This window comes from Ascidiella aspersa, chromosome 7, assembly GCF_963924565.1.
Source record: "Ascidiella aspersa chromosome 7, kaAscAspe10.2, whole genome shotgun sequence".
NCBI classification, from domain to species: domain Eukaryota; kingdom Metazoa; phylum Chordata; class Ascidiacea; order Phlebobranchia; family Ascidiidae; genus Ascidiella; species Ascidiella aspersa.
The window spans coordinates 15,356,995-15,373,721 of NC_139453.1; the positions used below are offsets into that span (position 1 = coordinate 15,356,995).

Below are 16,727 nucleotides of genomic sequence, written 5' to 3' on the forward strand. Positions count from 1 at the left end.
GTCGCCTATGCAAAACGGCCATGCCATTGCCAAAACGACAAAGTTATTAAATTCAGGTTTATTCTCTCATGTAGGCTAAGTCCTATACAAATCACCCAACGAGAAAATTAGCCCAACACAACTTTGTGGCTTTTTAACATTCATGGTGAATTACAGCGTTTATCCTTTATTTGTGTATATTGACTAGCAATCTTTAGAAAAGTGTGAAAGTCACGTTCGCTACCTTAAAGGGCTCTCAGCTACGGTTTACGTTGCCTTGGATTTTGCTACTGCTTTTCATTATGTTTTACTGACACTCGATTGGCAAATAAAATGGCGGACAAGTTAGAATCGCGTTTGGTTTAGGATTGAGCTTTATTGTATTTCATTACTAGTTGCGAAAAAAAAATTATAGCCTACGTACCCTTTATTAAATTTACAATTGTAAGGTATATTATGAACAAATATTATTAATTTCGTAACGATCCGGTTTTGTTCTGCTCCCTAATTCTTTAATAAAAACTTATAATTTTACTGTTGCATTTTGTTCTGAAAAATAAAAAAACACGCCTAAGTGCATTTATTATTTTTTAATCTAACGTCGCCATAACGATGTCGTACGTTAACCAGTTTTACCACAATAGAAAAAAAAGATTTACAGAATTATTTTAAAGTGATACCATATTTTGTGAAAAACAATATTCGTGGTTTTAGTTAATTGATTAAATTATTATCAAAGATGTACTACGTTGTTTAGCTTTAATTGGGCAACTTGCAAGCTTTTTCCATTGAAACGCCACATTTCTTGAACTAAAGCTATTTTCAATTCGTATCTATTTTGCTGTTTTTTACACTGGGGTTAGAATGTATACCAGGAATTTCACTTAAATAATAAGGTGGAAAATTATCTCATAAATAGACGTTTACAACCATTCTTTGACAATCGAATAATTTGCAAAGTAATCTCCGTCTACGCCAATATCATTTTTTATATAGGTGTTAAACTATATTATCAATAAATGCACGAGACAGAATGTGTATTGTAAGTTGTAACACAATTAAAGTAATTATCCGGCGTTGGGATTTAATATATCGTATTTAATGCTGTATATGTTGCAGCACAAATTCCATTAAGTTTAGAATTAAAATTTGCGAATGTGAGGATCATTATACCACATTGCTCAATCGGCAAGTTAATGCCCCATTTGATGCGATTTAAACACAGCGCCAAATGCGAAGCGTGTTTGTTTTTCGAAGTTGGTGAAAGTGTTGAAAAATATTTGTTGATTTATTCGTCTGACGCTCGGCGTTAAACTCTTTACGTAAGCCCAAAGTGTCTGTTAGGGTGATAAAGCATTTCACCGAAATAACTGACATGTAAATATATATATATATATATATCGTTTTAGCGAAATGACTTAAACATAATAGCGTATCCTGTTTGCAACCTGCCTTAGAAATGCTATGATAAAAACACATAAACATGTGCACTTCACATGATTGTATATTTAAACATTATGAATAACGCAGCATTCAAGTAGCACGATTTCAAGAGTAGGCTATACAAAAATACACATTTACTAAAATCGGTGACGTGTACAGGGCAATCACACCTATTATATATGAGACGTCAATGAACATCAGCTTTAATACCTACATGTTTTTTCGTGTTGTATTAATAATGTGTTTATATATCCGTTTCATACAAGGTTTTTGCTACACGTTATTGAAATTATTGAGTGTAAATGTATATTGCACTTAAACTATAATGGTACATACAAGTAACGTGTTTGTAATGTTTCTTCAAATTCAACAGCTTTTTTCAACTAAAATCAATGTTTTTGTGATATACAAGCGTTTCAGATGAAAGTCGTTTAGTATCAATGTAGTTTACTTAAAAACCAAACAGATCAAAAACGCGCGCAAGCGCCACCAGGCGGCGAAATGAATTTGTCTACATTGGTGGAGTGTCAAGACCAAAGACATAAAAATAAACGACGTAACGGAATAGAGCCTCAAGTATTCGAATAATTTCATTTATGAAAAATTATACTACTTTCAGGGGAATACTAAGAACGATATTCGTAAAGATAATATCACAGACTCGCTCAGCAGCACTAGAAATGGATTTTGCAAGTGTTTCCTTTCTTCTCGTGTACTAGAAAAAATATATAATCTAGTACTGTTTAACTTTTAGATTTGTACATGCTCGGTTTGGGTTGGAGAACCGGTGGGGATAATATCGATGATGATACCTGGACCACTTCGACATCTTCATAGTTGTTACTTGCGGAGTTTTCTTCCGACTCTGTTTCCTATAATAAGCATACATGAAGCTAGTAACCCTGCTAAAATTCTTGTTTATTGTGTTTGCAATTTCCTTGTGTCGGTAGGTTATCCGTAATACAAACATGAAGATATTTTATGTTTATCCGGCCTCTTTATTTACGAAAAGCAACTTAAGACTATGTTAAAAGCAATAAACGATCTGTCCAATAAGTAACGCAGACTAATATATTATACAGCTTAACTTTTGATAATGAAATTTGGGTACATGTTTGCTGAGAGAGATTGACGGGAAGTAATAAGCTACTGTGAACGTAACCACACAACGTCGTCGGTTTAAATAATAAGAGATATAATAACTACAGATGTCTATTTACTTCGACCTTAGACTAAATGCAAAAGTTTCGACGCGATTGGGACAAACACTTACTCCGATGGCAGCAGCTGAACTTATTCGTCGCAGCGCGTCAAGGTCGAAGTTTGGCCTGTCGTTCTGTAACGACTTTCTAGGCGCCGGAATCGGCCTGGCTTCCTGCTGCTCTGCTGAGTTAGGTGGGGGCGCCGCTGGTCGCCTGGCTAGAGTGCCGTTCATGGAAAGGTACGTCGTGAAGTCGTCTGCGTTTGATGCCTCCGATTCCAACGACGGCGAAAGGCAGGGCAACACGTTGCTAGACGACGAGGTGCGAGACGAACCCCTGCTCTCCATTGAGTGGTCGCTAGGCTCGAAGCTTGAAGCTGTTGGCGAAAGACAGCTTCCAGAAAATGGTAGAGAGAGTATACAAACGTTTGTTGATGCCCGATTATACTTAAGCCGTGACCAAATGCCACCAGATAGTAGGTAACTATCGGACAAATCTCCTCATGCATATAATATAAAATACTTATTTTGGATAGAATTATATTAATGAAGGCGGTTATGCGTGAAGGCGGTTATGTTTAAAATTATTTTGCATGCATTTTCACTTGGCAGTCACGTCATCAATTTTCCTTACGCCATTGTCGACTTCTATGCTCACACTTTTACAGCTATCATCTCGCGTCTCAGAAAATAAAATACTTTACATTAGCTCCAAGCGGTCTGATTTACTTTTTGGAGATGTTAATTAAAATAGCTGATGCTCTCCAAAAATGGAAATCCCAGTCATACGCAAATATTGTGCTCCTTGCTGTCACTTACTGTGTGAGCTCTTCGAACCATCCCTGCTTGGGGGTTGAAAACGCGGATACACTGATGGAACGACATTGTCTGCGAATTTTGGACGATGCGTATTTGCGCTGTCGGGAACGCGGTCGCCCTGTTAAAAACTTTCCGTTTAATTAGTATTCTATTTACAAAAAAATTACAATGTCTAAAAATATTCTAGTAGCTTTAATTACTTATTCGATCTTTTAAATAACTTATAAATTGACAAGTTACCATGGACATGTAAATCGCTTCGTCGCTTTGTTGATCTGTATCGCTTTGTCCTGATGTCGAGCTGGACGTTTGCGAACAATCCGATTGCATAGAGGACGCTGTGGGTTAGAAAAAATAAAGTAGGTATGAAAGTTTAAGCACTTATCCTTGAGCTTGAGTATACTGTAGAAGCTTCGTCATTTAGTTGTCATGTACACTGCACGGAACGTTTACAAGAAAACCTTTTTGAACAGGGGCTCTTTAAATCGCCTTGAACTGAAATATCAAGTCAGAAATAGTAGGGTACCCAATTGAAAAGTTGAAGTATTATTGTCGCATTTTGTTTGTCTAAATGTGCTTTTTCACGGGTATCCCACATCAATTAAAATTGTAGAAATATAGGCAGATAACACAGGGTACTTGTCAATGATTTATCAATCTAATATAAAAAGGTGTTCGTGGATTTTAGGCTGCACAATTTACTTTAAGTTAAATAGCTTGTGTACACAAAAATAACTGCCTAAAATGATTTTAACTATTGCGTTAATCTTCGGTAATATGCCTATAAATCACCTCGATCTTTCGGTTCAGCGACATTCAGCTTTTCTGGTCTTGGTATCTTAAATTCAGAAATTTTTCTCTCACTAGTCAAACAAACAGGCACCTGCGAATGAAGAAATATATTATGTTATCAAATATTTTATAATCGCTTCGTCTTGCGTCAAGGTACCTCAACTGCTGTTCGCAATGAGGCTTGAACATTTTGGCTGGCATTCCGAAGGCAAACCACATCTCTTTCGGTGATCTAAAAACAAATCAAATTTGTACTGCAGAGTGTTAAGACTAAGTAAACCCCAATAAGTCGGCATTATATTTATGTCAGAAATTCACTTAGAAAAATAATTTTCCGACGATTTAGTCCCCACAACTATCTCCCTTTGGACAGTTATGGCAGTGGTTGCTTAGGTAGGGTAATTATTTTTTATCCTGAATTGATTGGTGTTAAGTAACCCACAACATACATGATTAGGCAAAGTATAGGTCACTTACAATTTCCACACATGGCAGCATTGTCACCCCAGGCCAATTGCGCAACTTTGGGTAGTTGTTAGTCTGCTGTTGCTCACTTGGATGACAAACTGTTAGAGAGCCCCGACAAGTGGCCACCTCGTGCAAGTTGCTACTGGCAATCGTTTCGTCTACGTGAGCGCTGCCGATAATCGCTGTTGTTTCTATTTTATTACAAAATAAACCAAATAATATTTCAATTCAAACATATATTTGATGTGTCTTGTAGGACAAGTGAGTTCCAGGTTTTGTGCATGCAACATAACATCGCAATTAGGTCTCAAATGTGGTTGATAAGAAATCGCCAACAACATTATTAACATATTTTTTTATATTTAGGAGCAGCAGTGCAGTGTTAAAGTCAGAACTATTGCAACATCGTAATCAGGTATGTGGAGTCGGTTTATTTGCCCGGTGTCAAACTGGGAACCCGGACTTCAGTACGACTACTCAAGTTTTTCCCTGGAGTCAGACACGGAACTCTTAACTCGAGTAGGACTACTCAAGGAAACTCGAGCAGGACTATTCGAGGCAGTTTCGCGAGTCCGATGTTCAGTTATGCAGTAGCTAGTTGACAATAGGGATAACCGCACAATGTACATTGCAAGGTAGAGTAGCAAAGAATGGTTTATTTTCCATCCACAAAATGTGGGTTGTTGAGATATGTGACACGTTTATCTTTGGGTTGTAGTATCGACTAATTTTACTTAGTTTTAGCTAAATTATTACTAAATCGTTGTTTTTTGTACTATTACTTTACCCTATGGCCACTCTTTGGCCTTTAGATGGCTCCTACCACCTGATTTCTCCTTCTGTGTAGAAGTGTGTTTGTTTGTTTATTTGAGAAACTCGTGGGAAAAACATAAATTACAAGCACCCTACGTCGGCGAAGGCGAGACTCGACTACTGCCGGAGTCGGAAGAGGGAGTCGGGCATTACTTTTCTAAACGAACTCCACAGCACAACCCTGGTTTTAAACAAGTCTATGGTTTTTCGAAAAACAAAATACCTTTATTCATCTTAGATAATTGCCTTGCCTTTAATGCGGGATGGCAACCTTTACATAACCGTTGGTAAGCCTGCAACAAACAAGTGAAAAAATATATGCGGTATGCGCTTACCAGTGACGATTTCGCGCACGATCAAGATTTTCTTCGTGGCGAGGGGATCGAATCCCAACATAGGATCGCACTTGTCCACTTTCACGCGACATGGCAGCGCTTGCTTAAACAGGTCACAGGTGCGCAAGTCGCATTCCGACTCGCCCGATAACTTGAAGCTGCCGCGCAGGTACATCGGGTAAGTAACGGAGTGTGCTGGCAGACCTACGCCCTCCGATACCATGCAGTGGAAAACCTATGCATGGCAAATGTGTATACTTTTGTTAAAAATTAACAAAACATTTGTTCCTTTTAAACTTTACCAGGATTTTAAACAGATTGACAGGCTTTTAAAGGCCTTGGTAACCTCTCAAAAATTTAAAGATATCGCAACTATTTGGTTTAAATATATGTAGCTATTAATTCTTTGCATAAATTGCCGAAGTTGGCTATATTTTGAAAGATTATTTCGGTTCCTTAAAAAATAAAAAATAAAGGAAAACATTGAAGGGAACATATTCTACACCAGCTGACACTGCTGTTTTGGCAATCAATTTTTTACAATCTTCCACTCCACTTTATCGATTTTATAATCCAACGATTTAAAAAAAAAAACTTTATTTAAATTAACAAAGATTTATTTAAATTAACAACTAAAATATCGTAAGCAAACGATTTTAGTTTTTGGCAACAAAGTATAGCCTGTAAGCATTGAAAATAAATATTATGCAACCTCAATCATTTGGTTGCTTTTTATTCTCGGAATGGTTGTTTTCTTGATAAACTTCACGATTTCTCCCTCCCGACACGCGTCCAAATCGTGTTCCTGAGGGTATGACGTATGCGTAGTGACGTAATGAGCATTGTTAAAATCACAGGGAACGTCACCAACTCGCTCATAAACCACGGGAACCCTTAAAACCGTAATAATTTTTGCGATAAAATAAGGTTACCACTCACATGGGATGACATAACACATTGCAGTCATTGCACCCATATGTACGTGTAGAGCAGGGGTGTCCAACAAGCGGCAGGGGTGTCCAACAAGCGGCAGGGGTGCCAAATGTGGCACGCGACCTAATAAAAAATGGCACGCAAGCCCTCCCCCCAAAATACTAAAATTGTTATTTAGCCAATTGCCAAAAAATCTCAATTTGTTATTCAGCCAATTGTCAGAAAATACTAAGTTTGTTATACAGCCAATTGCAATTGTTTGTTCACAATATACCTTTGTTTGTTCACAATATAAAACAATCGCGGCAATCACGACACCAACAATTACGTAAAAAAAAGCGCTTTTATGATTAAAAAGAACTGGTTCGGTTACGAAACTTTGGCACAGGAAGAAGTTATAGGATAAAAATTGGCACGCCGGCATGTTTGAGTTGAACACCCCTGGTGTAGAGGTATAAAACATTGTAATGTACGAGTAGATGTATAAAACATTGTGGGAAAGTTACAAAAAGTTTGTTTTACAATATTCAGCCTTATCCGTATAAATCAAAAGCGGCCTGCGATCTACAATAAAGGGACAGAACATGTCGCTAAGTATATGATATCAACCAGTATTTCAGCGGTTTTGACGTGATAACCAGAGATATAGTAACGCACGATTGAGGTCTCAGCATTATTATAAAAAAACAATATATTTTGAATATTATTTATTTAATATTTAAGGCCAATAGAATCCTTGCTTTAAATCTGACGCCATCGCCTGCCCTAACTAACATGTTTTATTGTATACTGTTCTGATGTGATCAATATCTTAACATTTCGGAAATCGTCCTTAATTTAACATGTTTGATTACATTTATGCAATTTTTATACAGTAAAATTACTTGATAAATGATCCTCCGTATTTAGCGGAAAGTAGGTAGTTTTGCGATTCTGGTGAAGAAAGTATCAGTTTTCTCACTTTTCGTGTACGATGTAGCGCAATCAGGTTGCCGTAACGAGTCGGTGACTGCAAACACAAGAGTATAGCATTTTTGGATTTGGTTTATATCGAAATAGTATAAACATCGACTATTTATAGTATATCAGTGTTTGTAACTTGGAATCATGTAATGTAACATAAAAGATTAAAATTTTCGTAATATAGTGAACACTATACAAACTTAAATCTATCAAAAAAATTTCGAATAATGATTTTCATACCTTTCGGTCCAAGGTAGCCTTGGCACCACTGGTCACGACAGCAATAATGGCGTCAGTTCTTTGCGATTGAGGTAAAAGAGATTCCAGGTCGAAATCCTGAAGTCTATTCCCCGAACTGGAATTGTCCTGCGTCGCTTCTTTGGGCTTGATTTCGGTTACCTGAGACAATAAAGCATACAAAACGATGATTTAAGTGAAAAACGTAACTAAAGGAATGACAGAAGTGCGTGCCAGAAACAAATGGGCTTTGTTTAATTCTTTATCGCTGTAATTTGACAAAGCTGCGAATTCTAGCAAATCAAACTATAACAATCATTACTCATAGGTGTCATAATGCTTGTTTAATTTCTCCAACGATGCACGCCATGTGGTTTTCTTTTCGAAACTGATCTGTTTTTGTTTACTCTCGCTATTTGTAATAAACATGTTTCCGTCTGATTTTTATTAAGACTTTCGTTATCAACTGAAACACACATAGATAATATTATCGTTGTCCTAGTATTGGGTTATACCAAGATGTGTTACTCAATGAAATGACTGAGCTTTTTGATGGTCAACTGTATATGTCGAAAATTACCGAGCAGTACACATTTTTAATTTAAAACCAACTTTAGAAAACATGTGTAATATTGCAGTTGCTATTACTGTTATGCACACTTACATCCATTTTGAAATCGGCGTTGATTGGAATGACTCGAGAATTTTCAGAAAGGGATTTGCTCACATGAACGAGCTTCACCGGCTGAAAGTTCATTGGCCCGTTCCTCCAGATTCGAGGAATCATCCAATGCTCTTCCGGTTTTGATTTTCTTTCTTCGCTGTACAGTTTTGTAAGCGTTGTTTTTAGCATAGAATATTTTGCCTGAAATTACTAATGTTACGCATAGGCCCTATATATTTCCTGTTTAAATAAAGTATTTGACAACCACAGTCTTTCCACCTATATTTTCTTTCTTTTGAGTTTTGTACAGTTTCTGTTGTTGTAAAATGTGCTCCGCTTTTACCATTTAGGTTTAAATTAAAAAAAACATGTTGATAAAATACGATTTTCATGGTTTCGCTGACTTTGTATTCACCACTATACCTTTGGGGCCTGTTTTTCTTTTTAAACCACGAGGATTTCTTGTTAGTTGTGGTAGCAGCACCGTCGTCGTCTTTATAAATAAGTTGGATCCTGAAACAATTTAAATAAACGGTAGGCAGGAAATTTTTACAACTTTCATAAATCGAACGCTACAAACTGTTAAGTAAGTTTAGGACATGGAACAGACCTATATGGACTTTGATTTTAGGCGCTACATCACGCTTAGCTGGAATTAATGAACTACTTTCTGTTTGACTTGATCGAATGGATTTATACATACTCGGTTCAATTTCGGTTGTGGTGGAAAGTACAGTTGAGGCAGTGACGTTCACAGATTTTGCCAACAACTCACCAGATCTTGATTAAATATTACCTTAAAACCTTATCATATAGTTTTTTCATCGTCCTGCCTTAATTAGAAGAAAAGTTTTCATCAAACCTACTTATTACGCGTTAATTGTCCGTTGTATTTTATTTTTTATATTACAAACCAATTTCTGTTAAATCCAAATAACGTGTGAATACTGCTAAATGCATTTTTGTTTTTAAATCAATTTAATCAAGTTTAATTTTACCTTAGCGGTAAATTAGAACGCCAGAGGCCACATAATTCCTGCAACGAGTATCCACGCTCTGGTATTGGTTCGTTCAGGAGCATTATTGGATCTGTTGTTTTGAAATAAATAGACAACATTTGACCTTTTCCGGATGTGGTTTCTAATCCACTATACCGATACTATACCATAAAGAACAATAACAGATAATTTAAGCCATTCATCATAATATATCTATTGAAAAAATTCAAATGCATTTGCATGTGTAGGCTATCAAAAAAAATAATAAAATTGGTGGAAAACAACACTAACTTTAAAAAATGGCATGGTTGTAAAACAACAGTAGAATTTACCAGTTTTCATTTGAACAAACGTCCTTTTAAGGTCCCCTGGAAGTAGAACTTTTGCTCCTAATTTTTCTATTTTAACTTCCAAAAACTCCTTGTGCGAAGTCGCATCTTGAACCTAGAAATTAACAAAAATAAGGAACCGCTTTGTAATCTAAACAGGCATTTGGTTGTTTATTTTTACGTGCAGTTATAGATAAAAACATATGTCGTACACATTAATTTTATATCATGGGTTTCAGACGCGACTGAGAACATTTTATGGCACTTTGTTTATACCTAAAAGTGCGATGTTTATTTAGAGAATTTTCTTGATTATTGAACTTTAACATTTCTAGCCACCAAACCCTGGTCAGATCGCCACTTGTGGCAAGAAACATCATTATCTGTGTCCCGCGGACACTGTTTGTTTTAGGGTGCGAAATACAGTGCTCGTGTTCCCCTATGTAGCCTACACAAAACAATGAAAATATTCATAAATGCATGACAGATTATAGAACGATGGAGGTACCAGCTAAAACCTCTTAAAATTGTTTTTTGTCAAGTTAACTATGTATTCTTTCGCACTTCGTGCAATTTTTTTAGTCAAAGGCGTAGATACAGAACGATAGGGGTACCTGCTAATAATACCTCTTAAAGTTATGTTTTGTCAAATTAACTATATTACCTTTTCGTACTTGATTGTTTAGTCAAAGGCGTGTGTTTTTTGCCAACATAAGCTGAATAAATTACGTTTTTATTGGTAACTTAAAATAAATAAACTATAAGACTTAATAAACCTTACAAATCCCGCTTCCTGAAATAATTTTTACGCCTATTCTGTGTGACCAGATGCTATAGTCCCATGTAAACTATCTTTCAAAAATCAAATTTCAGCAAAGATGTTCTACGCAATTTTTGCCGTTTATGCGAATGTATAACGTATTTCACATATGGTGATGATATGCTGATACTAGTGTACAACTTTTGAAGCAGAATAAACGGTTCTACGTTTTGCTACTTTTCACGAGGTTGCTGTGTAGCCTGACTGCTACTGTAAAAACCCTAATAAACAAAATTCATCGGGATAAACATCATTGTGTTGGGTGGGTTTTTATAGGTATCTTTCTGAAGTAAAAGTTTTTCTAATTTGAACCAAGTCAAAGCAATTCTTTGTGCAAAATTGGACTTTACTGCAGTTTGCCTGTTTGCGCACGATTTTTTTCCGTGGATTACTGGTTTCATGGCGTCACGTTTCACCATAGCAAACTAAACAAATACTAACCTACTGTATTTAGCCCGCGAAGAATACGCAGATGTAATTATGGCCTCAGGCATGACAAAAAATGAGGAATTTGAGATTGAAACACTTGCTATTATGTTTGTTGCGAATGTTTTGTCGGTGTCTTTAACAGGCTACTGTTAATATATACGATTTAAATCACAAAGCATCATGTTGGGACGTTTTTTTATGATAAAATAGTTTCAAAACTTACAGATATACTTGATAGAAAAAATTGGGGAAATTTTATTGGAAAAAATTCCAATTAACCATCGCCTTCTTTATAAGTTCAACAGGCGAATAAACACAAGCAATTTTTAATTTTATGTACCTTGCCAATTATGAGAAGCATTTGCCATTCTACTATTTGTAAGCCTTCCAATTCGAAGCTTTCGTTTGGGTAAATAACATCATCGACCGCCGGGTAAATATCGAGCAGTTCTCGGACAGACTTGAAGGCGTGTGTATCCGTAAAAAAGGGAAGGACGCGAAACTTGCTTCCTATCGTCACTGGGATCGTGATCGTTTCGCAATTTAAATCTGCGGTACAAGAGCGTCAATTCGTTCCTGTCTTAGTCAAACTTATTTTGTTCAAGACTTAACTCGACAATGCGTTTGGAATAATAGATATGATTAGTGTTTGTGTATAGCGGTGCTTATGATAGTTTAGGCGATGTTTTTATCACCCTCGAAAAGACAAACGTAATGCAAATATAGTTTTACTTTTTAGGAGTTTATCACCTATTTTTGTTTAATTATACTATATTTAGCAAGAGTAACACCCACAAAAACAAGCAAATTTAATTTACGGTGAATATTTGGCGTTTTACTTAAATTTGAATAGTGATCATTGCTAAAAAATATAACTAACACTTGACGAAAATGGATTTTTTACCTAACTAGGTTTGATCCCGAAGGTCACATAAAAATATAATTCTGCCAAAAATAAAAGCAAAAAACTTTTTCAGTGTGCTCGAAGGACCATATATATTTCTTTAAAAAAACGAGGGCAAATCCTTATTAAAAGAGGATGTATTATATCCTTACCATATAAGTTGTCCGCCTCAAATCCTCCCACCCTAACCCAAGTTCCACAACCTTAAACCGAACGATGTAATTCGTTGGTTGTACTTTGCATCAGTCTATAATTCGGGTTACTATTTTGGCACGAGTCAATTATTTCTCGGACGAAATTACATCGGTGCGAATTTATACGTTTTTCTGATATAATAGCATATTTGCATTTCTCAACAAAAATGTTTGTACCGAGTGTTCAGATAAAATGCAAGCTTACATGAGCAATTTGCCTACCTCCGTCAGTCTGTACAAGGCTCAGCTCGGCATGTGTGACAGTGACGTCACGAATAAATAGTTCGTCGCCGACTCGAATATCGGTGTCGTCACGGTCTGTCAGTTCGTTGATGGAGCAAACACGGACCCTTAGACGGGGATCTCCAGATAACAAGGCATTGTGTCTCTCAACCTACAAAAGATCAATTTAATAAATTGCAGATTCTTCTTTGATGTAAACACCGTGACGATTATGTCCTGGGATATTTGTGACAAATTTTCCATACGTTTGCCTGTATATCATACATTTATTGTCTTATGATTACTATGTAAAACTACTGACAGACACGTCATATAACATAATACGACATTGTAATTGTTAGAATAACGAAAAACATAGAAATTCGAGATAACGTACAATAGTTACGTCATAATATATGTTGTTTTTAGTCGAAGTCATGCGGAATGTACAAATAAAATCGACTTTACATATATATTTAAGAGGTCAAGATGTTCGCGCAAGGCGGGTAAAACATTTCGTTGATTTAAATTGATAAATTTTACTCACAAGAAGATTTGACAAATTGAGAATTTAGCGACATGATTTGAATTCGCCTGTACAAAATGTGATGTAACGTTGTTAATTTTTTTTATAATACTTAAAAGTACATAACAATGCAATAAACTAAATTTACGCATTCAGAAGCTTTTCTTACCACTTCTTTAAAAGAAAATGTTGTGTCCAGACACATGTCGCTTTTTCACTCCTTATTCAATCGTTTCTCACTTCAGGCGACTTTGAAAAAATCTAAACTCATTTCCTGTTGTGAAAGACAAACAAAATTGTTATTTAAGGTGTAATTTGTTCTCATCTAGGCTTATACCAGGGCTTTCAAATCTAAGTTCTTACATTTCATGGTGAACCCAATCTAACTTGCTTTCCAAGATTACAAACGCGCTATTGACAGATTTTCAAATCGCCAAGAAATTAAAATTTTGCCACGTCTGACTTCTATCAAGCATAGGCCAAAGGGTTAGATTGCACAGAACATAAGTGTACCAATCAACCTAAATTGAATCCAAATCCAACGTTCAAATCTCAGTAAGGAAAAACAATGATATTAAAACTTTATATAGCGATAAATTATTGCGAAAAAAATTCAAATACCATCTAATTTATTTATTAATAAAACGACGTCATTAATCTCTTCTCTCATCAACGATTGACAGATTTTAGAAAAACAATATCGATTTCGTGTTTTTTGTGGGCCACACACAATATAGGACGACCTATCTTGCGCACATTTGTTTATTAATTGTGCTTGTTTTGCTTTTGTTTTTATTGTGTATTTCGAGTTTATGCAGATATAGTAGTCAGCTAACACTGTACAAAACTTCCAAATGGTGGGCGATAAAAAAAGTAAGGATATCACTATATTAAACGATGTTTAGCGGGTCATTATAATGTTTCTGGCAACGGCTTGAATTCGGGACACCCTTGCGTTGGAAACTACAATTTAGTGTAGGCACAACTACGTCGTAAAACAATTTTATTGTTAAATTCCTGGTAAAGCAATATCAAATTGCCGCTCATGCTTGCATAGAGAACAGAGGTACTATCCTTAGAGGACATGGGTATTACTACCGTAGGGCGTAGACCCATGAACAAATAATCTAATGGAAAGCCAGAATCGTTTGATTAGCGCTCAAGTATATTTTAACTTTTCAAGCGTGCCTCAGTAAGAAAACACCAAATGTTGTGCTTTTTAACACTTGTCCACTTCTAATCTTTATTGCTGTTGCCGTTCTTCGCTGGTAAGAGTCAGCTCGTAGACTACTTGTTACGCTATTCACCATATTTCAAAAAATATTATGTAGGCCAGGGCATTGCTGCATAAAAAAACTATTTGATTTTCCTGGGGGAATTGATGCTCAATTGCTTCTACCAATGGTAACCTGCGTAGACCTAAACGACGTGACCGCTCGCAAGACTATATTTACACAATAAACCGAAAGTGTTGCAACACGCTTCAGGCCTACTCCAATTTTAAAATGCCTGCAATACAAAGAAATGGATGATGTTGGTTTGCTTGATATCAGCTGATACATTATAAATCACGAAGCCGCATTCATATAATTGTTTTGTACACACAAAGTTTTCACGATTTTTAATATAGTTTTAATGCATTTAAATAACATAAGTGCCGGTACAAACAATTTTAAATCAACTAAAGTTAGTTAAACAAGACTTACAAATGTCGTGCCTTTGGACGTCTCTTCGTATTTTATACACAGTTCTGTGGTGCACAAGTATACCAGTTTAATCAGATGGTTGGCAGACTCCTATTTACTTTTAAAACGTGGTATGACATTCAGTTATTTACAAAAAGCGAAGTACAACTTTACAAGTGGGTACAAAACCAAAAAGTGAGCTGGCACTTTTTAACAACAAATCATATTACAATATTGTCAAGCTTTCACACAACCGTTGTCCACAAGGTCAAAGTAGAAACATTTTCAACATTGTAGTACAAATACTTCGTTAATAGGTAACACCTCAGTTTAATTATACAAACACGGAAACAAAAAACAATGGTACATTTTTCAACTCGAATTTCCTTATAAATCCTTTCTGCATTACACTTCACGTTTAAAAAAAGATCAATCAAACCAGTTAGGCACAACTCGTGTAAGCATTTGGCAGTTATTGACATCGCGTACTTACAGATTACATAATGTACCAAAACAGACAAGCTTGTTAAATTTAACAGTTGTTTAGGAAGGTTTACCCCCAGCCTCATCGTAATCTAACACTAGAATCCACAAACAGAACATAATTATACTACTTCCTATTAACCTAGTATAAGTCTACGGCTCGCAGTCGGTTATCGCTCGACTGCACACATCAATATTTGCTAGAGCGTAACCCAGTTGTGCGCCTGGAAGCAGGTGCTAGTTGATGTAGCTAGACATTGATCTAAGGTTCATGCGTGTTATGTTTTCGCGCATGGTGGGGAAGCTTAAAAATATATTTTGTACATACGTTCAATTCTTTAAGCTATTGGTTCTTAAAAGTTTTTCGTTTGACGCCCTTGCAAAAGTTTTCTGGGCTTACGGCGCACCCAACTATACGAATTTTAGTGATATTTCATTATTAAAAAACACACAAGAAAAAACGCAAAAACCAAGTACACATATTATACAGTATACCTGTAACAGAAATTCATAATCTCAAAGTTATATTTATGGCTATAACCAGGGTTACCATCTGCCAAACCAAAAAATAAACACGCTACATCAAAAATAAAAGCACGCTACTGATGACCAGGGCAAGAGCCAGGATTCCGAAGGTGGAATCCAAGCTTTTAGGAATACCGTCATGAAATAAAGTAAAAAGTGCAAAACACGTATTTTGGTATGTGCAAAACGTAGCTTAGTCAAAAAAAAATTTTGATCGAAAATTGGTAAAACCTTTTATTTAAGGGACCCTTGGGTCCGGGGCATTTTGCTTGTAATAAAGTTTTTCTTATAATAAAATTATTTTCTTTGAATGATTTGCTGTAATTCCAAAATTTTTTGTCTTTTTCAGAGTAACATTGTGGGCGATAATTCATGTTTTTCCATATATAGGTCAGTGTTTTTCCTCTATATAGGTCAGTGTTTCTCAACGTTGGGCGGTACCGTCCCCCCCGCGGACAAACTGAGCACATAATTCTAAAATAAGCACGTTTCTTAGAAATAAGCACATTAGTGTTTTCCAAGACACTGCATCCGAAAATAAGCACAAATCTTAGAGATAAGCACGGTATGGCAACCCTGGCTATAACCATCAAATATCCGTTGTGACGTGGGGTATAGCTTATTTCTACAAACTTCATTGAATTTTGGAAAAATCTGTGAAACCGCCACTAACATTTTTTTGGCGTTTCTTCGTGATCGATAGTTTGTTTTAATCACGGCTGTGTCTGATCTGAACATTTTGCTTTACATAAATAAGAGGTGCCAAAAGGGATATAATGCGACAGAAAATAGTATCGTTAGATAGCGGTACGACAAACTTCACTATAGTTTCGTCGTGCTTACAAGATGAACTACTGCAGACAGAATAGAAGCTTCTTACCAAAGCTGTTAGGCTTTTTACACTCAGCAATTCGATACGTAACTTGTAAGACGTAATGCCCATGGGAGTTGCATGATTTTGGAAA

General features: G+C 36.0%; 1 protein-coding gene across 2 annotated transcripts; it reads right to left on the minus strand.

Annotated features, from left to right (window-relative positions):
- Positions 1-1,511: 1,511 nt before the first annotated feature.
- LOC146137993 (uncharacterized) lies at positions 1,512-15,262 on the minus strand. 2 transcript variants are annotated; one of them, XM_083393748.1, is made up of 19 exons: positions 14,776-15,262; positions 13,239-13,343; positions 12,544-12,715; positions 11,564-11,772; positions 9,978-10,089; positions 9,646-9,736; positions 9,071-9,160; positions 8,648-8,804; positions 7,987-8,145; positions 7,668-7,792; positions 6,563-6,743; positions 5,851-6,085; positions 4,712-4,893; positions 4,392-4,466; positions 4,235-4,325; positions 3,683-3,780; positions 3,443-3,560; positions 2,696-3,000; positions 1,512-2,294 (listed from the first exon to the last, which is right to left on the minus strand). In XM_083393748.1, the coding sequence occupies exons 2-19, from the start codon at positions 13,272-13,274 to the stop codon at positions 2,166-2,168; spliced, it is 2,565 nt and encodes an 854-aa protein (XP_083249874.1). In that variant the 5' UTR covers positions 13,275-13,343; positions 14,776-15,262; the 3' UTR covers positions 1,512-2,165. The 2 variants fall into 2 exon arrangements, with proteins under 2 accessions (XP_083249874.1, XP_083249875.1); XM_083393749.1 differs by lacking the exons at positions 12,544-12,715; positions 13,239-13,343; positions 14,776-15,262 and having other exon boundaries at positions 9,978-10,082; positions 11,564-11,742.
- Between the last annotated feature and the right edge of the window lie 1,465 nt (positions 15,263-16,727).

What these genes read in the sequence shown, in the direction of transcription:
- LOC146137993 (XM_083393748.1), bottom strand. Translation starts at nt 13,274, where the DNA reads ATGTGTCTGGACACAACATTTTCTTTTAAAGAAGTG. An exon ending in CATTTTCTTTTAAAGAAGTG is followed by an intron (nt 12,716 to 13,238) that starts GTAAGAAAAGCT and finishes GATCTTTTGTAG; the next exon opens with GTTGAGAGACACAATGCCTT. An exon ending in GTTTGTTCAAATGAAAACTG is followed by an intron (nt 9,737 to 9,977) that starts GTAAATTCTACT and finishes TCAAAACAACAG; the next exon opens with ATCCAATAATGCTCCTGAAC.